The 26,497-nt window shown below is 38.1% G+C and overlaps 2 protein-coding genes across 2 annotated transcripts in view; one reads left to right on the top strand and one right to left on the bottom strand.

Annotated features, from left to right (window-relative positions):
* NBAS (NBAS subunit of NRZ tethering complex) overlaps positions 1-4,464 on the bottom strand; it is a 160,253-nt gene extending 155,789 nt beyond the window's left edge. Inside the window, exon 1 of the mRNA XM_062489692.1 lies at positions 4,321-4,464. Within this exon, the coding sequence (XP_062345676.1) occupies positions 4,321-4,464 (144 nt within the window). The remainder of the gene's footprint in view (positions 1-4,320) is intronic.
* A 2,114-nt stretch (positions 4,465-6,578) lies between these two features.
* On the top strand, positions 6,579-25,999 carry DDX1 (DEAD-box helicase 1). Its single transcript, XM_062489691.1, has 26 exons — positions 6,579-6,609; positions 8,198-8,249; positions 9,125-9,188; positions 9,702-9,731; positions 9,966-10,062; positions 11,519-11,566; positions 11,700-11,783; positions 13,110-13,193; positions 13,632-13,708; positions 14,930-15,002; positions 15,115-15,191; positions 15,817-15,931; positions 16,434-16,572; positions 17,593-17,653; positions 18,791-18,889; positions 19,562-19,651; positions 20,260-20,448; positions 21,456-21,507; positions 21,957-22,103; positions 22,773-22,864; positions 23,398-23,470; positions 23,913-23,985; positions 24,107-24,149; positions 24,377-24,472; positions 25,212-25,332; positions 25,670-25,999. The coding sequence occupies exons 1-26, from the start codon at positions 6,594-6,596 to the stop codon at positions 25,798-25,800; spliced, it is 2,223 nt and encodes a 740-aa protein (XP_062345675.1). The 5' UTR covers positions 6,579-6,593; the 3' UTR covers positions 25,801-25,999.
* Positions 26,000-26,497: the final 498 nt, after the last annotated feature.

Below are 26,497 nucleotides of genomic sequence, written 5' to 3'. Positions count from 1 at the left end.
CATCAGGCAGCATGTCACACATTTTTAACTTAAATACAATATTCATACACACACTCACTGATTAAATTTAAGTTGCCTCCTAGCCTACAAGTTCTTTATGTACTTTCTATTACTCACTACTTCATATAACGTCTACTTAAACTGCATAAGCTAAAACAGGTTGTAACGCCAAATAATTTAAATGCCAAGATGTAATAAACAAAATGCGCTACAGATTGTCTATTGATTCAGCTTTGCCTCAGTCTTTGGGTGGTAACAAAACATATTGACTTCTGATTATGTTCTCCTGTAAGCTATTATAAATCATTCTTTTTATGCCAAATAAATGCCACAGTGATCTGTAATGCCTAGCAGTCAAAGTACTTGGTGTGCAACATACTATGCTAATATCCAAGTGCTAAGCTACCTAAAGATTGCTCATGAAAGTTTCAGAAACATCAAGAAAAACAAACTATTTCTGAAAAAAAAACCAATTCTTTTTACATCAATTTGTACTGTGTAATAACATGGCCACTCAGATAACCACTTCTACTGCATACTATATCACACAACCTTTCCACCTGCCCTGCTCTACTTAAGGCAGAGGGAGCAACTACAATCACCATGCAACTGAAAGCACTCTCCAAACACAGAAAAAAGGAATACAAAACCACACAGGATCTATATTTTTATATAGAAAAAGAGATAAAATTATTTGTCTGTAAGAAGCAGAGAAAAGATACAAAACTGAAATGAGAACAAGGATAACCAACAAGGAAGGTTCCACAAACAAATCCTCAAAATCTTCTAATGAAAATATTACAGCATCCTGAACTTAGCATTAGAGTAGGCAATGACTGAATTTTCTCTTCCATTCAACAAAAAATGCATAGAGCAAATTTCTCGTTAACTGAAATATTCGGAACTTACCAAGTTACAAAGCAGTGAACACTGGAAGACAGACAAATTTATCAACATTTTAGAACATGTCTATGCTTAAAAAATAGCATTCGGGCTCCCAAATTTAAATTACTGAGGTAAAGATTAGTTTTCTGGGCAAAGTTTGTAATCCATAAACAGTCTTTCAAATAACCAGGCTGTCATCCCACAGCATGTAAGAGGCAAACACAGCTGTACTAATAGATAACATTCCACATTCAGGTTGATCAGCCAGGAAATAACAAGGCATCACAGTAAAAAGTGAGAGCATAAATTATTTCTTTCAGCTACCCTAGTACCTCAGGGACAACTGCAATTCCCTAGGGGCCTTAAAAGCAGAGCTTGTTAAAAGTTTTTGGATTATGAGGAACTTCCCAGTAAAAAACATTTCCTAAAGCTGCTTACATCTCTTCAGATTTGTTTTTAATACTTTAAGTGCCTGCTCCTGAGCCTAAACTACAGGCTGCTATTCCACGCATCTTAAACTCTTCACACAACTGATTTACTATTAAATCCTGAAGACCTGAATTTTACTTTTTATAATATATTCTTATCATTTCAGCAATAGCAATGGTTACCAGATGTGCTGTATTTCTTTTTTAATTTATTCCTCCTTGAGAAAACAATTTCAACTTCTCCATCCCTACAGCATTCCAGAAATAAAATCTAAGTAACTTTCTTGCTGACAAGATACCCACTTAGTTTTGGATTTTTCTGCACACCCTGCAAGCTTACTGGGGGGACAGGAGCTAGTGAGTGTGGAGGAAATCTCAAAGCATTAGACCGTAATGAAAAAAAAAAAAAAAAAACTTACAAGGCCAGGTGATACATTTTGGAAAATAAATTGAAGAAGAGAGTTCAATCTGCCTATCTTTCCATAAATCACAAGTCCTCTCTTGCAACCTTGTCCACACACACTGCTTCATTCACTATTTTCACTGATCTACTACTCAGTAATTCCTTTTATTCCTATAATATACTTCAGCATTCTCAAACAGTGCACTATATGCAGCGGTATCACTATCCTGAATACAGACTGCTTGATTTCCACACCACTGTCTTCTCTGGTATAGTCAATTCCTTATATGTTTCCTTCACAAACACCTGCTACAACCCCCCTGCTCCTCCTCTTCTTCCCCCAAGAGATTCTCACTGGAAAGTTCAGTACCGGTGATTGACAATACTGACAAGAACAAAAATTAAAGCAAATTCTGGCATTCAACCCAAGCGATCCATGCCAGTTTTATCAATGCCTTGAATTTAACGTGATTTTACACCTTGATCACAAGACTCATCTTCCAATAATTAGAGCCGTAAGTTCTAGCACTCTGCAATGAAAAAATAATCATCCCAAATGAAATAACAGAAAAATAAAATCAGTGAAGACATGTGAAACTTTAAGGTCCAGCTTTGCAGCCTAGATTACTGCATAGGAAGAGATGTCATTCCCCAGTGCAGCATTCAACTTCCTTTCCCTTTCTATCAATCCTTATCCCACTTACTCCAAAGATTCAATTCTACAAGAAAGTAGGGTACGATTTTTTTTGGAAAAGTGTGAAAAAAACCAGGATTAAAAGAGACAGATGTTCCAAAGGAAAAGTCACAGTCACCTAAGTAATATCACTGTTAAGGCACCTTAAGGCAAAAACTGGCTCATACTGGCAAAATAATCTGTTAGCCTATGATTGTCAGTATAAAATCAATTTTCCACTACACTGGTAAAAAAATAATCAGAAGTACCCTTGAGTACGACAGTTTGCAAGAAGCATGTAAATTCAATCAAACTATACAGCATAATATTTTTAAACCTTCCAACTTCTATTGAAAACAGGTATTGTCTTAAAAATAAATAGGCAAGAAATACCAAGTTTAAAATAACCAACACCATCTGCTTGAGCTGACAAGTGAGTTCAACGATGCTTAGAAAGTCTGACTACCAAGGTAGATGAGGACCCTCAGACTATGGTTACACAGTCACTTTAAACTGGCATCCCCACATGCTGCCACTAAAGGGAGGTGTCACCTCACTGACATACTATCCACAGCCCCCTTGGTACCTACAGGGGAACCAGAGAGACCACTTAAAAAAAGGAGATGAAAAAACCCTACTGTTTCTCAAACTTATCAGTTCTTTAATCAACTTACCATACAACTTAGGAACACTAACAGCAGCAGAAAAAACACTTGTCAGAAATGTGCCCCCTTAACACAGCTGTAGAAGAACCAGTCTCATGTCATCATACCCAAGTCCTCCTCATGGTTTGCAAAAGGAAAATTTGCTTCCACATGGTACTAGAAACAAAAACTATTTACCATTTCCCAAACCACAAATTAAAACAGGTGCAACTAGCAATTCATCTATACAAATAACCTATTCAGTTAGTAATTGGTAATACTGCAATTGTATTTTCCAAACACCCATACCTGTTGCTGCAACTGAGGACTTACAGATCAAGAGCACCACCAACAAAAAATCTTTCTGATAAATGAAAACCTATTCTTTTGAGCATGGATCTAGTAATTTTAAACAGGTACATTCTTCCACTTGTGATGTTTTTACATCTCTTCTGTTCAGTTTTTCTCATTAAGCATAAAACTTTGTTAAAGTGTTTCTATTAACAACTTTCAGTGGGAAATGCAGTAAAACCTTCAGTGGACTTAAAAGCCACTAAAAGAAATAAAAAAAAAAACCCCCACATTTCTTGCTTCTTCTATATCCAAGTCAGACAAGAGCAGACATAGACGAAGTAAGCTCAGCACATTGCAGGGGAAAACATAAAAAAGTAAATATGAAAATACTTCTCAGCTTTTCCGGTGACCTGGGAAGAGCAACAGACAGAAATAACTAAAAACTTGCAGTACAAGATCAGTGTTTTCCGATTTCTTAAGCACTGGCATCCATTTGTGCATATTGCGGACGTAAAGTGAAATATATTTTCCTCTTACACCATTCCTAAAAATACAGACAGAATTATACTGATACAGGAGTCCACATAGAGGATCCAATTTTCCTCACACAAGGTAAACTCAATGAAGGTCCTGTTTTCACCAGGACAGACTCTACAGGTCTCTGTACAGCAGTTTCCAGGGATGAGACCTGGACTTCATTCACTATGGCTTCGCCTGTGTCAGCTCAACAGTCAAACCCTATATACATTGTTCATTAAGCCAGAAACACTCCAGGGCATCCCAGGCGGCACATGCCAGGGTGGAATTAAGTGACACGAAGGCACAAGGGACCAACGGCCACACGGACACCCGGCGTGCCCGCCAGGAACAGCGCGGGCATCCCGCTGAGCCTCCCTGAAGGCACCAGCTCATCCCCGCGGCCCCCGGGGCGCCTCCGCGTCCCCGCCCGCGCCAACGTGGCCGGTCTCCACCCCCGCCCGCGGCCACACGCACCTGCACCTCCGTCTCCGGAGGCCACTCAGTGTTGACCAGCAGATCGTACAGGATGTTCTCCTCCCCGTCCTCCGCCTGCTCGCCGGCGCCGGCCATGCCGCGCTCCCGGAGCGCCCCGCCGCTATCCCCGCCGGCGGCTGCCATGCCGGCCCGGCCCGGCCCGTTCCGCCCTCCCCGCGCCGCCACAGCGACGGCGCCCGGCAGGGGCCAAACCGCTCCGCCTTTAACTCGTGCGGCGCCGGCCCGGAGCGTGCAGGCCGGACCTCGGGCTGTGGGTGGAGCCCTTACCGAATATGGGAAAAATGGGGGAAAAAAGCAAAACGTGGATTTATCGCAAGTTGTTCTTCCAACTTTAACGGTGCTACGTAGGACTTCTAAAGATTTCAGTCTTACAACTTAGAGTTCCTAGCGTTCGGCTCTCCCCAGCAGATAAAATGAGCTTGTTTGTAAGTTCTGGGTCCCTCACACCAGGGAGGACACTGGGGGACTGGAGTGTGTCCTGAGAAGGGCAGGCAGCTGGGGAGGCTCTGGGGCACGAGTCTGATGAACAGCTGAGGGAGCCAGGGGTATTTAGCCTGGAGCAAAGGATGCTCAGGGGAGACCTTAACGCTCTCTACAACCACCTGAAAGGAGGCTGTACCTGGCCAGGCAAGAAGCAATAGGGTGAGAAGACAGCCTCGAGCTGCGCCAGGGGAGATTGAGGTTGGACACCAGGAAGGCTTTGTTCACAAAAAAGAGTTGTTAAACATTGAAATGGGCTGCCCTGACAGCTGGTGAAGTCACTGTCCACGGAGCTGTTTGAGGGAAGACTGGACATGGCACTCATTGCCATGGTCTGGTTGACGTGGTGGTGTTCTGTCACAGGTTGGACTGGGTGACCTCAGAGGTCTTTCCCAGCCTAATTGGTTCTGTGAAATAATTATAAAAGAACTGATGCTTCAGCCTCTTTCCTGCTGCTTTATAAAGCATTTTTAAAATAGAAATAAAATTACTTCCCATCCTGACACTTCTGCTCCTGCAGTCTATTTTCGCTTGTGTTTAGTAAGCTCTTGTAGGCAACTGCAGCCTAAAATTAGGTTAAACAAAAATTCAAATTCTGAAACTAGGGATTCAGGGCAATATGAAAGCTCTGTTTGATACCTGGGAAAGAAGAAACAATTACTGAGGAAAAAGAAGCCTTTTTTCTGTTTCTGTATTTTTAAACTATATTCGACAATGTACTTGTAAAGCAATAGTACATAGTATAACATTGTGTTTGTAAGTTTCAAAGAATTGTGTGAGATTTATAGTAAATTACACTCCACGTTCCACACCAACAAGCAGGAGTATATATTGACATCAAGGTCTACAAACATTTCTTAAGTTTCCTTGGAGTCAGGGTGGAATCTGTACATTATTCATATCTTTGCCTTTAAAAAAATCATGTGTTTTGTCATTTATGTGGAAGCAAGCAAACTAATGATTGACAGATATAGAGAATAATAGTGAAAGAAAAGAGGCACATAAAAGAAAGATACTCCCAAAGGAATTATTAATACATGAGAAACCATTGCAACGTAAACAGCCTGGTATGAAGGGTATAAAATTCCCTGCTGTATTTTTCTCTGCATGACACCAGTTTCTACAACGTAAGTTAACAGCCAGTAAGGCTCAGCAAATTTTAAAAAAGATCTTGAAACAAACCACCAGGACAAAACCACTATTTAAATTGCAACACAGTATTCAAGAGAACTACAGTCAGAGATGCTTGTTTTAAGTTTTTTTTGGCCTCTGAACCAGATGTGTCTGTATCTCATGCTGCCTTCGGTAAGATTGAAGCTCTGTTTCACAAGGGAAAGCAGAAGACAATAGTTCATACTGTGCCTTCCACTTTGTAGACCAACGCACCATTGCCTCGTTACGTAACTGTAGCAGCTGTGTTTCTGCACTTGCAATCTCATTTTTTTCTTTACAAAACCCAAAGGTCCTCACGCTCAATGTCACCAGAAGTTACCCTAGAACAGAATTTGGGGAAACTTCTGTAAAAACTGGAGAATAATGTATCCCAGTTAGCGTACGTGTAACATATTTACATAGTACGTATGTCAAACACAGACCCGGGCGCTCGTGCCCGAGGCGCTTCGGGAGCACACGCGCCGGCACGGAACTCGCGGCGCGGAACTCGCGGCACGGAACTCGCGGCGCGGCGGCTCCTGCGTCCACCCGGCCCCATAAAGCGGCGGCCGGGCCGCGCGCCTGCGCTCTGCGTTGTTCGCCGTGCTCCCGGGGCGAACATGGCGGCCTTCTCGGGTACGTGGCGCGGGGGTCGCGGCGTCTCGGCCCTAAAGGAGCCTCTCGCCTCTGCCCGCCGGCTGCCGGGCTTCCTGCGGCGGCGGGGAAAGCTCCTTGGGCTGCCCTCCCAGCCTGGCCCGCGGTAGTGTGTGGCTGTTCTTCTAACAGGCTGGAGGTTGCGAGGCCTACGGGGATGTAGGCGCCTCTCCCTGTGTCCTCGGGCTTCTGTAGGCTGTGAGAAGTGGTTATCGGAATGGTTTTGCAGGTTTTTATTGCATATGTGGATCTAGTAAAGGGGCTGCTTAAAAGTTAGGCTCTTTCCTCCTGCTGACTGGTTTCAAGAACAGGAGGTTTTTCATAGCTGTTCTCTGTATAGCAGTGGATAATAAGTGGCTTTTTGTAAGAGAAGCTCCACTTGGTGATGCGGTTTAGCAGAATACGTATTACATAAGCTGTGTACGCGTATATAATAGAGTGTGATCCAAAATCTCATTATTAAAGGAGGAAACACCACTTTTTGTGACCCCTTCCCCGTGCAGATGTTTGTACAAATAGGCAGCCAGCCAAGATCAGAGTTCTGTAACGTTTTATTGTATGAGGTTTGAAATTTGTTCCTTTTAACTGAATTTTTTGCATCTTATCATGAGGGGAAAATGCTGAAGCGTCTTCCTGAGATCTAGAGCTCAGTTTGGATGCCATGCAGCAGGATTAATTTGGATGCAGTTGAGTAAAACATCACAATGTCATTGTTTGATTAAATTCTTGTACTTTATGTTAAATTAAACTGTGAGTTGGAAGTATATGGGAAAAAATATGTATGGATTTGTTTCTAACTTGGAATCAGTAAGAATTTAGCTGCTATTGACTTTGGTGCTTGTGTGGATTTCCTACTTTTGTAGGAGCACAGGCCAGCACTTGGTTAGGATCTGCTTTCCTCTTGCCTGTATTGAATAGCTGCCGGTTTCTTTTGTTTTCCTTTTTAAATACAGAGGATTTCTTTTTCAACATACAAGCATATTGCTCCATATTTAATTTGTGTCTGAGGTACAACCATCAGATCTTGATATCAATTTGGAGGGGTATCCAAGGAAAAAACTTTCACAGGTGGATTTAATTCATAACTTTATCAAAATCAAAGGATTGTCTTTTTATTGTACATGCTGTAAGTGGGTCAGGCAAGATTTAGTGAACTGGCGTCCTTATAGGACACATTTTTTTTTCTACTGTTAGCTCCTCAGTCATAGAGGAAGTTGACTGTGATTAACAAAGTCTTCCCTGTAGTCTACATAGGCAGTTCCCTTAAGCGTGCAAAGATAAGTACCTTATCCTTAAAATGGTGCTCTGTTCCCAGTGTGTTTGCTTTGTTGTTATGTCTCTATCTGCCCCCATGCCCTGTGTACACTTGACTTGCTCTGCTCTAAGTGGGGACAACTCAAAGCTGCCTGTGAGGAAGGGAGAATGTTTCTATCAGTGGGTGCTGGAGTGAAGGCTGCACGTGCTGTTGCCAAAAAGAGTGTTTTTCCATGGTTCTCTGTAGCTGGAAATGTTGACACTTGGCAATGTGAGGTTAATAACACTGCTTGATCCTTTTTTGCTTGTCTTACAGAAATGGGTGTTATGCCTGAGATAGCTCAAGCAGTGGAGGAGATGGACTGGCTGTAAGTAAGAGTGTGGCAAACTCTTAATTTGCCTTTCAGCAATGTATGACATGCTTCTTAAAGCACCTCTGCTGTCCCATTAAAGCAAAGTGGATGTGTGTTTTTCTTTGCCTGTCATTGCGTCTCACATGCTTCTCTGTGGTGTGAAAGACTGAAGAATACAAACTGTGACTGCAGAAGTAACATTTAAACTTGGACAAGCAGAGTATGACTTCTTATGCTTCATTTCTTTTGTTTCACAAAAGGCTCTGTGCCTCTGGTTTATTTATTGTGTATCGTGGGGTTATTGGATGAAATACTGTTATGTAATTGCTAGTTTAGTGCGTGTTTTCCAGATTGTGATCTATGACTGTGTTTTTAAAACTTAATGCTTGTGTGTCAGTCTTCTTAAAAAGTTGTTATTCTTGTGTTTGATTACTCGTTTGGTCAAAATATTTTTACTTCAGAGTTTGTTTTGATTTGACATTCAGAAAGTTGTCAGTATGGACAAACTTAATGTGTATAGTCCTCATATGGATATTAATTAGCTGTGACTGACTGAAAATGCTGTTTGAGTTCAATCATCTTTACTTGTTTTTCCAGTTTTGAGCAGGAATCATGTAAATGAGGTCTGCCTAAGTGGTTCTAAAGAAAAAACTCAATTGAAGAAAGGAAGACCAGGAATATATACTTAATAAGGGTTTTTTACAGTTTAGCATAATGATGTCCGATGTAGCCCTCTTATCAAGGTTCAGCTGAATCTACTACAGGCCAGGAGGAATCACAGTTACCTGCTTTATCTTGCCAGATGACCATGGTTTCTGTGAATTTCTATATAAGTAAAAATTTCTTCTGATGTAGAATATTACCTTGTATTAATGCATTCTTTCCTGTAGTCTCCCTACAGATATCCAAGCAGAATCCATCCCATTGATCTTAGGAGGTGGTGATGTACTTATGGTATGTATGCAGGATAGCACTGTTCATAGAAATCCTGTGTCTTTTAATTGTTAGTTGTGTGGTCAGTTATGTTCTTTCCTTATGGGTCTGTAGTTAGACTAACTCTTCTGTCCTACTTCAACAGAAAGTATATTCATCAGGTAAAACCTCTTTGAATTCCTGGTGAGTTTCCAGCTTTTCTTGTAGATGAAATCCTGCAGGAATTAGGCTTTATTTTTTGTCCTCTTCACAGGCACTGCCACATGAATCAGGGCTGTCTGATCTCATCTCTTCTTTTGGCTGTAAATACCTGACACAGCTCTGTATGGAACATGGCTCCTACTGCCTAAGTCAATGCTGCAGTATCAATAACCTTGAAAGTATCATCATGTTCATCATATCTTTTATGGATCTCTGTGTTGATCATTCCATTAACCAAAATAATAATTCCAAAAAAATAAACTTAGTTCATCAAAACAGAATTCTAGTGCAGTCCTTACAGTCCTGATTAAACTTGTATTTTTCTTCCTATAGGCTGCTGAAACTGGGAGTGGAAAAACTGGTGTAAGTAATCAAGTTTAAATTAGCAGAAAGTAAAAGTCTTTGAGTGGTGAGAGGTAGTGTGTATGCATATATGCAGAGAGAATGTGAATATTTGTTTAAGCATTATGGGTAATAGTCTTTACCAGCATATATATAGGAACGTATTTCAGTGTTTCTAGCTGTGGGTATTGCACCCGAAAACAAGGCTGGAAATAAGCATATAACTTGTGGAATGAAAGTAACTTTTCATTTTAGGCTTTCAGCATTCCAGTTATCCAGATTGTTTATGAAACGTTGAAAGACCAATTGGAAGGCAAGAAAGGAAAAGCCACTATTAAAACTGGAGGTGCAGGTGAGTCACACTCCTTAAATTGAAAACTCTGCTGACTCATGTTCATTTTGTTCCTGCCACTAGAAAAGTATTTTTTCCCTAATTCGGGATAATGTAAAGAGAATATCGTCGTTCAGTGTTTTATTAATCCATGAATATAAATTTACTGGTGGAATCATGGGAAGATCTGGTGTACATTGCATTGCACTTAGTAATACTCTTGTTTTCAGCTTGAGGCTTGCTGATCCAGATGTTGCTTTCCAGTGTTCTTCTGAAAGCCATACTGGGTTAATGCCTTGCAATATGTGAAGTGGTGGTGGTGTCCTCCTTAAAAGAAGGAGTTAAAAAACATATTTCTGTTGCAGGAATAAGTGAGACCAGCTTTGACACCATGGAGTTGGTGCCTCTTAAGTGAGCTTGAGCAGAAAGCTTTTCTAGGCTCAAACATATTTTTGTGTGGCTGGGGTAACAGTGTAGGATCTTTCAATTCTGCTGTGCTGAGTAGAACTGTTGGGTTCCTTTTGGCACCTGCCTAGGTATGGAATTGAATAACAACATCTTGAGTTGCTACAGTTTGTTCTAGTAAGCACTGAATTGAGCAGGAAATGCACAGGACCAGAAATGCACAGGGCCAGAACTCAGCTATATGGAATGGATTGTAATTATTATAACATCCTCAGAGTATTTGAGTCTATTGTACATCCATTTAATTAACTTGGAACTGTAAAGACAATAACCGTGTCCAGTCTGTGGTATTGATAAGATTGGATTTTATGTAAGTGAATGGTGTTTGCACAAATAACACTCTGAAGCTGTTATAGAAGTTGTTGTCATTACAAGTCCTATTACATTGGTGACAGTAAAGTCAACTTAAAAAAAAAAAGTTAAAATCATCCTTAAGAGAATGTAATATGGCTACACTCAGTAAACCTAATTGAAGTGACATCTGGAGGTTTTTTAATCCTATATAGATTTTATTACAGCATGTTGTTGGGCATATGAAAAATGAAGTCAGAAATTCTATGTGCCTGAATCTTAGCTCCTTAGTAATGACATTTTGACTTACAGCCTGAAAAAATACCTTCATGTAAGCTTTGAAAAGAAATGGCAAATAATGGATTTCAAAATTGTTGTTCTTAATATAGTTTCAGATATTTTCTATCTGAATTTGATTGTCATTGTGTGAAACGGCCTTGTTTTGTAAAAGTCTTCACTGTTTTCAGTTGCATGTTAAAGTAACTTAAGATGTGTTCTCCTTAATGGAATAATCTAAGTTTCCATAGGATACCTTTGCATTAAGCATTTGTGCCCCTCTTTCTGGCCTTCATTTTGAGCTCATATGAATTTCATTGAAACAAAGCTGTTCCTCCAGAAAATTAAGCCAAACACTGTAGAAACAATTTGAACTTCTAATTTGAGTTTTACAGGCTTGCTTTGTTGATTTAATGCTTTTTCTGTTTTTGTCTTTCAAACTTAGTGCTCAATAAATGGCAAATGAACCCTTATGACAGAGGATCAGCTTTTGGTGAGTTGTTCTGCTGTTCACTTGAGACCATTTGTTTGGTAAAAGAGACTAAACTAGAGGAAAGCATGCATGAAATTTTATTTTAAAAGCAGCTAGGCAGTTTCTCTTACTAAAACTGTCTTATAATTTTCAGCAATTGGGTCGGATGGTTTGTGTTGCCAGAGCAGAGAGATAAAAGAATGGCATGGATGCAGAGCAACTAGAGGCGTGACAAAAGGTAAATATAAAGTGATGTGTTTTGAATACTCTTCTAGAAAAGTTTGAGCTGAAATGCCTGCTTGTTGCACATTGTTAATGTAGATGGTTGCATTAAGAGCTTTCTATCCACCTGACCAAATATAGTAACTTAAAAATGACAAAGACCTCTGTTTTGTTCTCCTTGTGTAATAAATTGCCATTTCCCTCAAAGTGATGCCTGGAAATAAAACAAAACCTTCCCAGACAGCATTAAAATCATAATGGAAAAGCAAGCCTTTACTTGAAAGCCTTCCAAGTACACAATGTGGTGAAAACCATGCCCCAAATCAGCATCATATAATTTTGTAAGTTCAGGCAGTTAGAATATCCAGCCAATATTGTACAGTTAGAGGAGCAGTTGGTTAGGTAATCCCTGGCTTCTGCCCCACTGGAGTCCTCTGCCTTAGCCCTCTGACTCTAGCTTTATTATGTCTATGCTATGTGGTACAAAATAGAATGTCCTTGGTAAACTAACAGCCAAAACTAAACAAAATTTCAAGAATGAATCAAAGTTTGTTCACTGTGGGAAAGCAAGCTGGGAAAGTACTAGAAGTTTTACCTAGGCATTTAACAGTCTACTAAGCTATGAATATATAAATTATACATAAAAAGCTAAAAATCAACAGGCAGCAATAAGAGGCTGAGTTGAACGAGGCAGAATCATAATTAATATTCATCAGAATGCATTTTTTTAGGAAATGGCTATGTGCAAAGTACGTCAAGTGGATCCCTCACAGATCCCACACAGATGTGTGCACGCAAAAATTTCATGGTTCTGTGGCTGTAGCAATAGTTAAGAGGCCAACCCTAATACTTGACTCAGAAGCAGAGTCATCCTGATACTCCAGTGGTTCAGGGTGTGTGTTTAGAAAGACTCTAAACAGTCTCCTTTCATGGGGTGTGCAGATAATTCCATGTGTCCGTAACAGCCAGCTGGATGTGCTTCGAGTGGCATAAGCAGTTTTTGGTGTTGGGGCATGCTGGTTCTGCAGAACCTTGTGTCCTGCATTTATCAGTTCCCATGCAATCAGTAGGACTAGGCTTCTCCTGCTTGTCACTGCTTTCGAGCCTTTCACACGCTACCTCTCAGTGTACTTTGTCTCTTTTGCCTGCTCTTCGTTCCATGCATAGGTACAGACACAGCCTTTACACAAACACAGTAGGGGATTTTATGACACTTTTTGCAGGACTGGGAATGTTAGATTTGAATGCATGGGCTTAGAAGTGGCGGGACTGAACCACCTTAATGAATTTGGGTATTGTATTAGATCCTTTATTTTTCTTTTTTTCTTTTTTTCTTTTAAAGGGAAATACTACTATGAAGTTTCCTGTCATGACCAAGGCTTGTGCAGAGTTGGTTGGTCAACTATGCAGGCTTCACTAGATCTGGGTGAGTTTCCTTCTGAAGAACCTGTAGGTAGTTGTTATATTGATGTGGAATGGGTGGAGTCCTGTTTCAGTGTTGGAGAGAATGGACTCCTTGGGAAGGATCCCAATATCAGAGAGTTGAAAATGTTTTGTCTAAGTATTTTACTTCCTGTAAGGGGAAGTCTTTGGTGGTGGCAGTGTTTTCTTGTCTTCTGTGATTTTCTGCCTTTTATGTCTTTTTTTTTTTTTTTTTTTAATGAAGATGACTGGAGGCTAGTAAAATTGATAAATGTACTGCTGCAAAAGTACTAGTTTCTACTACCATCCAGGTCAGAAATCTGTATTTAGCACTGTGTACTATTTGTTTATGTGGTAAAGTTGGAGATGTCAGTTGCGAATACCAAGAGGAAAAAGCATAACCTGTTAACCAAAAGATGAAAGCTTATTTTCTTGTCTTCAGGCACTGATAAATTTGGTTTTGGCTTTGGTGGCACTGGAAAGAAATCTCACAACAAGCAATTTGACAGCTATGGTGAGGTAAGCTTGAATTGCATTTGGTAGAAATATTATTAAAAGTTTAGCAAATAGTTTTGTGCTGTTAAACTGTCTTTTAAAATAGTGCTCACTACTAAGGGAGACTCAGTGGGAAAAAGTACAATGGAATGTTGAAGCATTTTTGGATAAAAGCTTATTAAAAGATTCAACAAAAGCAGTTACAAGCTTAAAACATGGTAGTGGTTAGACTGCAATTGTATCGACTCTTGTTTAGTAAAATTTTGCTGTATGTTACAGGTTAAAAGTTAATTGACCTCTTGAGATTTGCCTTGACTTCAGGTTTAGCTTGAATAAATCAACGTGTCTGTATACACTGTGAACATCCAAGTGAGAGCACTGTATTTTGTTTACTAGAAATTAAAATAGAAATAATTGCACAATCTGTGAAAGGGCATTATTAATTGCTAATAAGACATAGAGTACACTAGTTATAACTATTGAGTTGGCTTTGCCATTACTATAATGTACGCTTCTGAAGTGTTGCTGGGAATATCTGTAGTGGTTTTTGTGTAGTTTAGGTGTGGAATTGAGATGTTTAAACATAACTTATATAAAGGAGTATTACAGCAGAAACTCAAGTCTTTTTGTGGTAATAATGAACTCAATGTCATAAAACTTGCAACTTTTATGACTACTGTAGTTCGTTTAATAATGACTCTTGAGCTGTTGGTTGGAAGCACATTATAATATGTGTTACTGAATACCTTCAAAATTAACAGATCTCAAATGAAGCACTCAAGTATACATAACATGCATATAGCATCTTCTTCAAGAGTTAGTCTTTTATTCTAGTCGAAATACAGGTTTCTGATGCCATGTTTGATGTTCTAAACTTAGATTTACATTGACTAATAAATCCATGACTAATGCGCTTTTCCATAACGCAGAATACTTCCAGGTAAATTACTTCAATGTCTCATTGTCACTGTGTTTGGTTTTTGAAGTAAATTTAAAGTAGTAATAAATGTTTAAATATCTAAGATCAATTGGGTGGTTTACTTAAGATCTGTAATCAAATAAAAATATGTGTTCTGTTGATAACGGTCTTACTGAACTAAATTGAACTTGCTTGACTTCTCTCAAGAATTGGCATTTATTAGGGAGAGGTGAGAAAACTAAAGCTGACAATATAAGCTTTATGTCTTCTTAATGCACTGAGAATGTCTGAATATCTTAGCTTCACAAACTTTTTTGTTTTTTAAGGAATTCACTATGCATGATACCATTGGGTGTTATCTAGATACAGAAAAAGGACAAATAAAATTCTCCAAAAATGGTGAGTTTTACTCTCTTTCTTTGAGTTTTTATTTGGATGCTTTCAGTCAGGGGGAGGGAAGGAGAGGAACACACGCACTTGCAGAGTCTGACTGAAGTAACCCTACTTTCAGGGAAGGACCTTGGACTTGCCTTTGAAATCCCACCACATATAAGGAACCAAGCACTTTTTGCTGCTTGTGTACTGAAGGTAACAAGAATATTTACAGATGTCCAAGATGATTATATTTTTCTGGGTTTGTTAATGAGCTACTTAAGCATAAAATTTGCATAGCCATTTACAGTTACTGCAGTTGTGCATTTAAAGCCAGTTTTCTTTGGTTTACCAGTATTCACTACTAGAATAATGTGTGTGTTAGCTTTGAGTACCATTTTAGCTAAATGTTTAAGTTCAGATAAAATTCCTAATAACAGTGCTATGTTGTGTGTATTAAACTTTGGTACATTGCCATTCGAGTGATACAAGCAAATAGCTTGAAAGTCAGATATCCTGTTTCATTTGTTCTGAACTCTAATATTACTCTAATGTAGTACTATCTCTTTCTGCGTTAGTCTTTTTGAGTCTCTCAAGCAGTAAAGATTTTAGAAAAACATTTCAGTGGCTAGAGAAATATACAACTTCAGAGAAACATACTTTGTTTTTTTGGTGGCTTTTTCCTATTTGTTTAAGTTCCTGCAACTCAGGGGAAAAGGAATATATAAGATGGGAGAAGACTTTCCCTATCTCCTTGTCTTTTTTTTTCATTACTGAGTTGTTTCTCATTTTATCTGGTCTCTTGAATCTGTGTGTATGACACAACTTTGTTGAAACCTAGAATGCTGAATTGAAATTCAATTTTGGTGAAGAAGATTTCAAGTTTCCACCAAAAGATGGCTATGTTGGTCTTTGCAAGGCTCCTGAGGGCAGTGTTGTAAAATCACAACACTCAGGTAGGTTAGATTTTTGCAAACTTCTCGTTTCTGTCTTCAGGTTGTGTTACAGAGCATCTTTTGATCCCTTTAATTGTGGTCAGAAAGATCTTCAATACAGCAGTAATGAAGAAATACTGGTGATTTTTTGAAAGTACACCAGTTTGTCTTTCTCTTAAGTCATCAATAGTGTTTAATACTTTGAATTTAGAAATACATCAGATGAAAGAAGTCCAGCTAAGATTTTCAGCTGTGTTATCTTAAAAATATGTGTGGGGCTTTATGTCCTGCAATAGAATGGGTTATCCTGCACAACCAGTATACCCATTTGTAAGTTCTGATCATTATTCTGAACATATTCATAATTGAGAGAGCAATCACATCACCTTTTAATGGAGCATTTAGAATTATTAGGTTTTAATTGCTAATAGAAAATATAAATCTGTTTCCAGTAAAAAAATTCCAGAATAGGAATGTAGTTTGTCTTAATGGTGATTTTTTTTTTTTTTTTCCCCCCACTTAGGAAGTGCACAAGTGGTTCAAGCACAGAACCTTCCAAATGCTCCAAAAGCATTGATTGTAGAACCATCAAGAGAGCTGGCAGAACAAACTTTGAACAATGTGAAGCAGTTCAAAAAATATGTTGATAATCCCAAATTGAGGTAATGGTGAATTTTTTAGTTGCATTTATGGTATTTTCCATGGATGTAACTTCATGGGGAGATGGGGGGTGAGTTCCACTTTGTAGCTGAGTGAACTATAATCTTCAGTGCTGCTGATAATAATATCAGTAATAATCTGCTACCAACCAAACTTCTGACTTTGCAGCTACAGTTAGACAATAGGTGCTTTTTGGTGTGTTTTATCTGTGGACTGCCTTTGTCTCAGAGAACAAATTTGATGGGTAGGGTTTTCTCTTAATTATCAATAACTAGTATGATACTTCAAATGCTTTTCTTGACTAAAAACATTATCTGCTTCCTGCCCTTCTTTCCTAAACATCTTCCTATGCCTCCATCTCCTTCTACCCCCTCATTTTGTTTTGCATCTCCATCAATTAGTTATATATAGGGTCTTCTGTCTTTAATTAATATGCATATGGGACAAATTATCATGGGTATGGAATTCTGAAAAATGAATCATCTATAAGTTGCTTTGGTTTTAAGTTTGCTCTGCATGGATTATATTTCTAAAACTTAAACATTTCCCAATTCTAAACTGCGGTCTGTTTGTAAGAGTGCATTTACTAGAATTGCTGGGACTAAGCAGTAGGAAAGGGCAAGCTACAATGAAAGATTAATTTAGTTTACTGTTCCTTGCATTTCTAACTTTGAAGTGCACAGGCAACTTTATTAACTAAGTTACATTATTTTTGAGATTTTTAAAAAAACATTTTTTGTAAGATTAAATTGGCTACGGTGTGAATTTGTTTAATACAACAGTGATAAAGTAATCACATTCAAATGCAGTTTGGTAACAAAGCTTTTACTTGAAATACAATACACTACATATGAAAGGATGAATTTTAAAATTATTTTTTTCTATTATTCTGTTCTTAAAATTATTGTTCAGAGCTGTTAATTGTCAGCTATCAATAAAATAATCAATCTTCAGACAGATGTTTAGTATACCTTCTGAGTATAATAAATGGGTAAGTGTCAAAAATATTGATGTAATTTTAGGGAACTGCTAATTATTGGTGGAGTTGCTGCGAGAGATCAACTCTCTGTACTGGAACAAGGCGTAAGTTGTATTTTTTTCGTATGATTTCTTAGTTTGGGTTCCAAGTAATATATGATGTTGCTAGAGGATATTAATGGTAGTAACTCATGTAATAAGAATAATAAACATGTTGAAAAGAAAGTGTACAGTTGATAGCAAGCTCATGTTATACCAGTCTAGCACTTGTTCCTTTTCTTCCATGTCAATGCAAGTATTACAGTACGTAGTCAAATTCTGTTGAAGCTTGAGCACTCCTGAAAATCTTAAAATAAAGGTGTAATTGTTTGCTACTTGTCCTTAACCAACAAGACACTTTTCCTATTAACTTCTCTTCCATTATATACTCGGCAGTTATCAAGATGAACCTAAACTGCAAGCCAGTCCTGCATAGAAGGCAGTGGTCTGGTTTCAGCAGCATGGAATGTACAATTGATTAGTTCACACTGTAGGGAGAACAGAGTTACAGGGTCATGGTTTTTCTCTAAGACTCACTTTTGGAAATGAAAACGCCATCACTATTGATAAATTTTCTAGTGGTTCTAGCTGCCAAAATACAAATTTTCTGTTAAGCCTATTTGAATTGGAAGATTATTTGACTTCCATGTGAATGCTAAATTCTTGATTGTGAACTCTTCTGTCTGGCAAAATCTTCAGTTATTTCTATACGTGAGAGACTTTGCATCCTTTCACCATGAGAAAAATTTATCCCCATTTATAAACAAATCTGTTTGTTGGCTTTAGATGACAAAATTACACAGCTTGGGGTTCAGGGAAGGAAAAAAGGGGTGCAGTACTTCCCAAATAAGGGAAGGATTCCTCCCTAAGGTAGATTCTGCTAATGAATTGACTGTAGAACCAAAATGCTGGTTGCCCAGAGAGGAGGTTGTAGGATCCCTTTCCAGAAGGGAAAATTGTATTAGGCATCTACCTAAAGTAGCTTGGAAGTTATTCTTGATTTGCATGTGAAAGTGGGGAGTGGAGACCAGATGATCTCAAGAGATCCCTCCAACTCAAATTACTCTAGGATTTTATGAAATTACAATTAATAGAAGATAAAGCATTATACTGATAATTGTCTCCTAGTGTTAAACTTAGATAAAACTTTTAATGCCTCTAGTTAGTTACGGGACCAGCTCATACTCTTCATGTACTTCATAGGTGGATATTGTCGTTGGAACCCCTGGAAGGCTGGATGACCTGATTGCTACGGGGAAGATTAATTTATCTCAAGTTAGATTCCTGGTTCTGGATGAAGCTGTATGTAGAGAACTAAGTGCTGCTTAAATTCTGTTCTTAAACGCAATATGATATTTCCAAAAAAAGTAAAGCATGATTGTTCTATAGTATTTGAAATTCAGTTAGATACCTATAGACTGTTCCAGCTTAATCCTCTCATGGTTTGCCACCATAGTAACCTAGTTTTCCCCCCCCCCAACCCTCATGGCCTCTCTGTTAAATCTGTTAGGAATTTTTCTGATAGAAAAACATATTTCAAATTAGATTTTTAAGGTACTGAGGTCTGTCCCTGTCACTGCGGGGAACTCGAAGGGCAGAGACAAAATATAAGTGTTAGTTAACCCAGAGGGTCTTGAAGCCAGTGAATGTCATGCTCAGTATGCTGTGAAATACAGGCATCTCTCTGATCTGTTGCAGTACAACTGAATATTCACAAAGATCAAATGCCTTGGGGAGTTACCTAGGAGTAGCTGCTGAGCTTGTTGTGAAGTACAGCAGCTATAGTGTAAATGCTTCACATTTTTACTGGGCTTTTTCTTCTTAGTAATAATATCCTTGCCATGCATTGACCTGTCCAGCTAATTGAAATAAAGGACTTCTGCGAGTAGGAGTGTATTGCTTATCTGATTAAAGTGTAAAGACAGAAATGTGAGAGATTTGCAGCTTTGTGTCTTTTATTTCATCCCCATGCAGGATGGCCTTCTCCTCCAAGGTTATTCAGATTTCATAAACAGGATCCATAGTCAAATTCCTCAGATAACCTCAGATGGAAAGAGACTTCAGGTATAAAATGTTTGTGATTTGTTGTTTTTTTGTTGTTGTTGTTGTTGGGTGGGTTTTTTGTTTGTTTGGTTGGTTTGTTTGAATTTTGGGGGGGTGTGCGTGGTGTGCTCTGCTTTCAGTTGTTGACTATTACTTGGCATGGAGCGTGCTTCTTTGAGGTGGGGTTTGCTAAAGCTCTTGTCCAAAACTAAAACGTGTTCAGTGAGTTCAATAATTGCCTGTGAAAATATATTTTTAGCAGTCTGCTGAACACTAGACCTTCAACATTTAGTTTCCAATTTAATTTGAATTATTTATATATAAAATATAGCAAACATGACTGGATATGTACTTTATGATTTCTAACACATTAATAATCTTGATCATCCACTTTCAATAGTTTTGCGTTCTTACTACTAATTTATTGGGCCTTTGTAAGGGAATAGTTAAACAACTTATTTTGTGTCCTGACTCTTGCCAGCTGAGTGGTTCCTGTGATGAGGAAGTCCAAACTTCTTCTATTGTGCCACATTATGCTATTCAACTACATAACATTCTTCCACTTCTACTCCCACCTTTTTTGACTGGGAGAATCTTATCTTCAGTAGTATCTGTATGACTCTCCTCAGGTGATTGTGTGCTCTGCAACACTGCATTCTTTTGATGTGAAAAAACTGTCAGAGAAAATCATGCATTTTCCCACCTGGGTTGATTTGAAAGGAGAAGATTCTGTCCCTGAAACTGTACACCATGTAGTTGTGCCCGTGAATCCAAAAGCTGATAAACTCTGGGAACGGCTCGGCAAGAATCATATCAGAGTAAGTGAAAATTGAGGTTATTTGTCCATGTTTACTTATTTTACCTTCAGACCAGGGGCCTGATGTTGAAGGATCTTTACTGGCTATTAAAATAACTTAATCTGAAATGAGCATCATAGCAGTGACGTCATAACACTGTTTCTGAACAGTGTTACAGACACGACTGAAGGAGAGCTTGATAAAGTAACAGTCTGATTTGCACTAGAGAGCAATGGCACTGTGCTTTTTCAGTCATTTCACAGCTAATGGTCCGAGGCCTAACTGTACTTAGTACCTCATTCCTGACTTGGGGGAGGAAATAAACTTGCCAAGATGGATCATTCTGTGAGGTAGTTCTGTCTCCAACCCATGTGAGATGAGCAGTGTTTACAGGAATGGATTTTGTATCAGACCTGCATTTGAGACACCAGATTCTACATTCACCTGACACCTATTCATGTGAGAAGGTGTTGGTTGTTCAGGTACTGGGTATTCAAATTCTGAATAACCTGGAACCATATTTTGTTCTTGGCAACTCTGACATAGTTACGAGTCTGTAGGTTTTCTTAATCGCTCTTTGTCTTTGGAACCTCTGTTTGTCACGTGTTAGTACCTTTTAATTAAGTTTTAGTATGAGTTTATTTCTTTGGATTTTAAGTTTATATCTGATTCTGCCTAGCATAGGGGAAAAGATAAGGAACTACTGTTTATGTGATTTAACTATATTTTACAATAATATATTTTTATACAGGTTTGTTTGGGTATTTTAATTCTTCACTTGGTTCAAAGGTGTTTCCTATCCAGTGTCTACATAAATAGTTTTATTGTCCTTTTTTGTGAGTAAGTTTTGTGTGCTTAAACACAAGACTTTCCTTTAGCTAAAGGTAGGTAAACATGGCCAGTGGGAGAACAGAATGCTACTTTTCAACTTTGATTTCTTCCTAGTTACAAGATAATGGGGTTAAATATTTTGTTGTGAAGAGTGGACTACTGACATTGGGGGGCTTTTTTGTTTGTGTTTTTCCTAGACTGATGAAGTACATGCAAAAGACAATACACGACCTGGTGCTAACACTCCAGGTAATGAGCAGCACTAAGAAATAGTTTGTGAAATGTTTGTAAATATTTTGAGGTAAAGGTAAATTGTAGTAGATACTGACCTTGAGTTATGTTCCTTCTTTTTTTTTTTTTTTTTTCTGCATTCTCATAGTCTTGAAGAGAAATTAGTTTCTGTAACTGGGGAGTGGGAAAGAGATTTGAATATATGTTTTGCAGATTTGTAGGCAAGTGTTTGTTGGTGTGTATGTGAAACCTGAAGCTTCTGACTGTTTTTGTTCTTTCTGTGTCATATCACTTTGGAGCATGGGAACTGGAAGGGACAGGTAGAAACTGAAGGTTTAGCTTACTTGCTCTAATAATAAAAGTTTAGCTGTCTACTTGAAGGCTAGAGAACTTCAAAGGTATGCAGTTCAAAGGTTCTTTGTGTTTTTAAACAATTTGAGTGAAATAACGTCTTTATTTTTATTTAGAAATGTGGTCTGAAGCTATTAAAATTCTAAAAGGAGAATACACTGTTCGGGCAATCAAAGAGCACAAGATGGACCAAGCCATTATTTTCTGCAGGACTAAAATAGATTGTGATAATATGGAACAATACTTTATCCAGCAGGGCGGAGGTAATGCTTTCATGTCATCCTTACTCAGTTCACTTTTCTCACTTCTGTGGTTTTTCAACACCAAATTTATATGATAGAGGTCACCAGTACTGGGACACAGCACAAATAAAAGTGTGCTTCAGTTTTTTCACTTACTGACTGGGCATAAAATTTTGGGTTTTCTAGCAGGCAGCTGCAGGGGTGCCCTTTGTAGAAGAAAGCAATGAACTGTCTTGTACCTGTTCCAGACAGTTCCAAAATGGATGGAAACCCATCATGCACCAAAACTTGAACCAATGAGAAGATCTACATAAGGTGCCTCTGCTGAAACATACTAGTAAAATTGATAGTTGGTAAGGCCAAGAGACATGGGAAGAAATGTTCACACATAATAGGACATAGAAGGAGAAATGTGAAACAAAACACAGGAACAGTGAAAGGGTTGTGTGAGGAGAAAGGTGAAGACGGGCATCTGAAGAAATGGTGAAATGTAGAGCAGGAAGGAGTAAGGAGAAATGCCTGCACAGACATGCTCTGGGGAGGAGGGAGAAAGGGTGTTTAACTTCTTGTCTTGTATGTTTTGTGCCCCAATGCCTGTGAAATTTTTTTGCCCATGAAATTTTTTTCCAGTTTTGTATGATTGCGTCATAGGTTAAATGTCATGTTATTCATGTATATAAATTCTTTCAGGCCCTGATAGGAAAGGACATCAATTCTCATGTGTCTGTCTGCATGGTGATAGAAAACCTCAAGAAAGAAAGCAAAACCTGGAAAGATTTAAGGTGATGCAGCAGGTTCTTGAAGGCTTTTTCCTCACCTCCCAATATCTGAATTAATATGTTAGTTTTTGTTTCTAGTCCTCCACTTAAATTGCACTCAAATGCTCTATGTCCCATTTCCTGAAATTGTGAGGCATGTTTTCTGTTGGTGGAAATATCTGCTAGTGATCAATTATGACCTTTGTGAGTTTGAATTCAGAAGGCAGTGGGCTTACTTTGAAATAAAAACCTAACTTTAAACTCTATAGCAATTGCATTGTTTTTAAAAGTCTTAAGTATTTGATTTCTTTTAAAAAAATATTAAAATATTGCAGTTTAGTTTTGATTAAGCTGTTTGTTGATTTCTTTGCTTGCTTTATGGTGTTGGAGAAAGAAACAAGGATGTAAATTCACCAAGCTATTCATGCTTTATTTGAAGTGTTCCTAAATGTACAGAGACTTGAAGGTGAAATAAGTGCAGAGGACTATGGTTTCATTGCTTGGGACTTTGTTTGCTGTATTTAGCACAACAGTTCATTACAACTCTGTTTTTGCAGAGGGGAGATGTCCGTTTCTTGATCTGCACAGATGTTGCTGCTAGAGGAATTGATATTCACGGCGTTCCATATGGTTAGACAGTTTTTTGAACTTGAACTATTGAATTGCATTGGAGCTTCAATGTATTTGCAGTCATGTTCACTAGTTAAAATAAATGTATGACCTATAGCATAATTTTAAGAGATTGATGTTGAAGGCTTAAACTAAGCAATATTTAATTTCATTGTTCACTGTAAGTTCTCAAGTGCCTGATTATTTTCTGCATTTTTGGAAATGGTTCATGTAGTTTTCCATCCTTGCCAAAAAGTAATCAGGGAGAAGCAATTGAAGAGTAAGAGCCTGTATTGCAGGTTGCACCTGTAACTGTTGTAATAGACTATAAAGTATGTACATAGGCTAAGGAGAGGAATTGCAGCAATCAAAATGATACTTTTAAGTGTCTGATCTCTAACCTTAGCTTGTATACTTAAAAAAAAATCATGTGCTTTTTGTGGACTGTGTCTGTCTTACACAGTTATCAATGTGACACTCCCTGATGAAAAGCAGAACTATGTTCATCGTATCGGGAGAGTCGGCAGAGCTGAGAGGTATGTGTGTTCAGAGCAGTCACCAGGTTTTCTTGATACTTTTTTGTTGCTGTTGTTGTTTCACTAGGTGGCAATAGTTACTGAAATACATTTCTCCCTCCCTTCTCCTCTAATATTTCAGGATGGGTTTGGCAATCTCCCTTGTGGCAAAAGAGAAAGAAAAGGTAATTATACTCCAAGGCAAAGATGAACAGATATTATTTACTGAAGTTCTGTCCACAGCTGCTATCTGACCTTCTTATCTTGCACTGAAAAACTTCTTGTTTATCCATGCTTAACTGAAGGACAACTTAAACAGTTTCCTGAATTCTTTTTCATTCTATAATTAGTCAAAATTAATGTACTAAACTCTGTTTCACGAAGTTTAGAAGTTATTTTGCATTATTTCTAGGTTTGGTATCATGTATGCAGTAGTCGTGGAAAAGGGTGCTATAACACTAGACTGAAGGAAGAAGGAGGTTGTACCATATGGTACAATGAGATGCAGGTAAGCATTTTGCTTAAATGTTCCCTAATTCCTCTAAAAGACTAAGGAACGAAGCTCTTGTTTCACCTGTGTGGCTGAAGTAGAAAGCTAATCTTAAGGTGTTTATAACTTTTGATTCAAGTTCAAGAAGAAATTAGAAAACTTTTCAAGTTATATGTTCTGTAAGTTGTTTAATTATAAAAGCTTATTATAATATTCCCAGCTAATTTTGTTGGAGTCGTATTTTCAGCTTCCTGACAGTCCTCCTAATCAAAGTCTGTTAAGATTTAGAGGGTGTTACACACTTCTGTTAATGCTTTGTTGCAAAACTGTCACTTAAAACGCTGTTTCTCTAACCTGGAAATAGTTTGTCACTCAAGCAGGTTTTCACTGGGATTTGTATACCATCTATGAATGCATGTTAAATACTTCCTTCTTGCTCTGAAAAAGAAGGGGAAATACACCTCATCTGTGGTGAAATGAACTTGGACTATGAGCTCTTTATTGCAAAGTAGCCTCATTCATACAAGTAGGGTTGTGTGTGAAATAAAGACTTCTAGGTAGGGTAAAACCATACTGAAATTGGAAATGAACTTGTATAGTCTGAGCTAATAAAAATGTGTTAGTCTTCTCTGTTTGTGACCAAATTGTCTTCTGTACCATTCCTGTTCAAACTACTCAGATGAGACTGTTCAGAGCACTAGTTTAACTAGTCTTGAACCATAAGAGCACTTAAAGACTATTGTTTTTTTTCTCTTAGTTGCTGGGGGAGATTGAAGAACACTTAAACTGCACTATTACCCAAGTTGAACCAGACATAAAAGTACCAGTGGATGATTTTGATGGGAAAGTTACATATGGGCAGAAAAGAGCTCTGGGAGGTAAGAATGAACTACTCCCAAGTTCCCTTGCTATGCAGCGCTCAGTTTCCTGGTTGTCCCCTTTGTTACTACAGATAGTAGATTATAAGTAAATAAATAATAGATGATAAATAAACAGATTATCAAAAGCTGCTAGTTCTTTGCTGTCTTCTGTATTACATGCAGCCTGTGGGTTGCAAGTGACAAGAGTATGTGTATACCTGTTTTGGCTTGTGCTTTTTTTTTTTTTTTTTTTAAACAAAGTAATCAACTTTCTGAATGACTGTGGCTGGGTCTTGTTAGTTGTGCTGAAAAAATGGCTTTGAACACATAATTTAGAGTGTGTCTCTTTTGGCAGGTGGACTGTATAAAGGCCATGTGGATATTCTGGCACCTACAGTACAAGAGTTGGCTGCCCTTGAAAAGGAGGCTCAGACATCTTTCTTGCATCTTGGCTATCTTCCTAACCAGCTGTTCAGAACATTCTGATTGTGCCATACTGGAGAGAAGGCTTGAGTTAATAAATGCTCTGCCCTGCAAATACAAAAATCCCACACTGTCTCAGAGTAGAGGTAGTTAGAAAGCAATTAAAACTAAATATACTTCTTGCATGAGGAACAGAATGTTCAGTACTGTTAACTTTGAGTTAGCTGTTCTCCTAATAAAATAAAACAAGTCAAAGAAGAAATGGTTTTGTTTGGTATTTTTGCCTTAAAGGATTAATTTGTAGAATCATTCTTTGCATGGTTTGTTAATTTATTGAAAGTACGAGGAGGGAAGTTTTATATTTCTATTTATTTACATTTAAAATAATCCATTTATTTGTGTACTGTAAATTTTTATTGCTGGGCTGACTGAAGATAGGTTCATATACATTCAAACAGCTGTTTATATATAAGATACTAAATAAGAAAAAAGCCTAGATCTCAAGAAGGTATTTGAACCTCTTTGTTATCCTAAACCCCTACATGTAGGCTGAAAGCTGCATTTTAATTCTGTAATTCTAGACTCCTTAAGGTTAAGGGTTCTTAAATTTCTGGAGCGGAATGTGAAGTATTGTAGCAATATTGTTACAAAGATTTCTACAATACTCTTGAATTCATAGGGAAGTACCATGTGAGTATCAAAGCATTTCATAAAACTGCAGGAAAAGTGTTCTCATGCAGCAGTGTAGGCTGAAGCCTTT

This window comes from Cinclus cinclus, chromosome 3, assembly GCF_963662255.1.
Source record: "Cinclus cinclus chromosome 3, bCinCin1.1, whole genome shotgun sequence".
Lineage (NCBI taxonomy): Eukaryota > Metazoa > Chordata > Aves > Passeriformes > Cinclidae > Cinclus > Cinclus cinclus.
This window is presented reverse-complemented; position numbering and strand designations above follow the sequence as displayed.

What these genes read in the sequence shown, in the direction of transcription:
- DDX1 (XM_062489691.1), top strand. An exon ending in GAGGTGGTGATGTACTTATG is followed by an intron (nt 9,189 to 9,701) that starts GTATGTATGCAG and finishes TTCTTCCTATAG; the next exon opens with GCTGCTGAAACTGGGAGTGG. An exon ending in ACCTGGTGCTAACACTCCAG is followed by an intron (nt 21,508 to 21,956) that starts GTAATGAGCAGC and finishes ATTTTTATTTAG; the next exon opens with AAATGTGGTCTGAAGCTATT.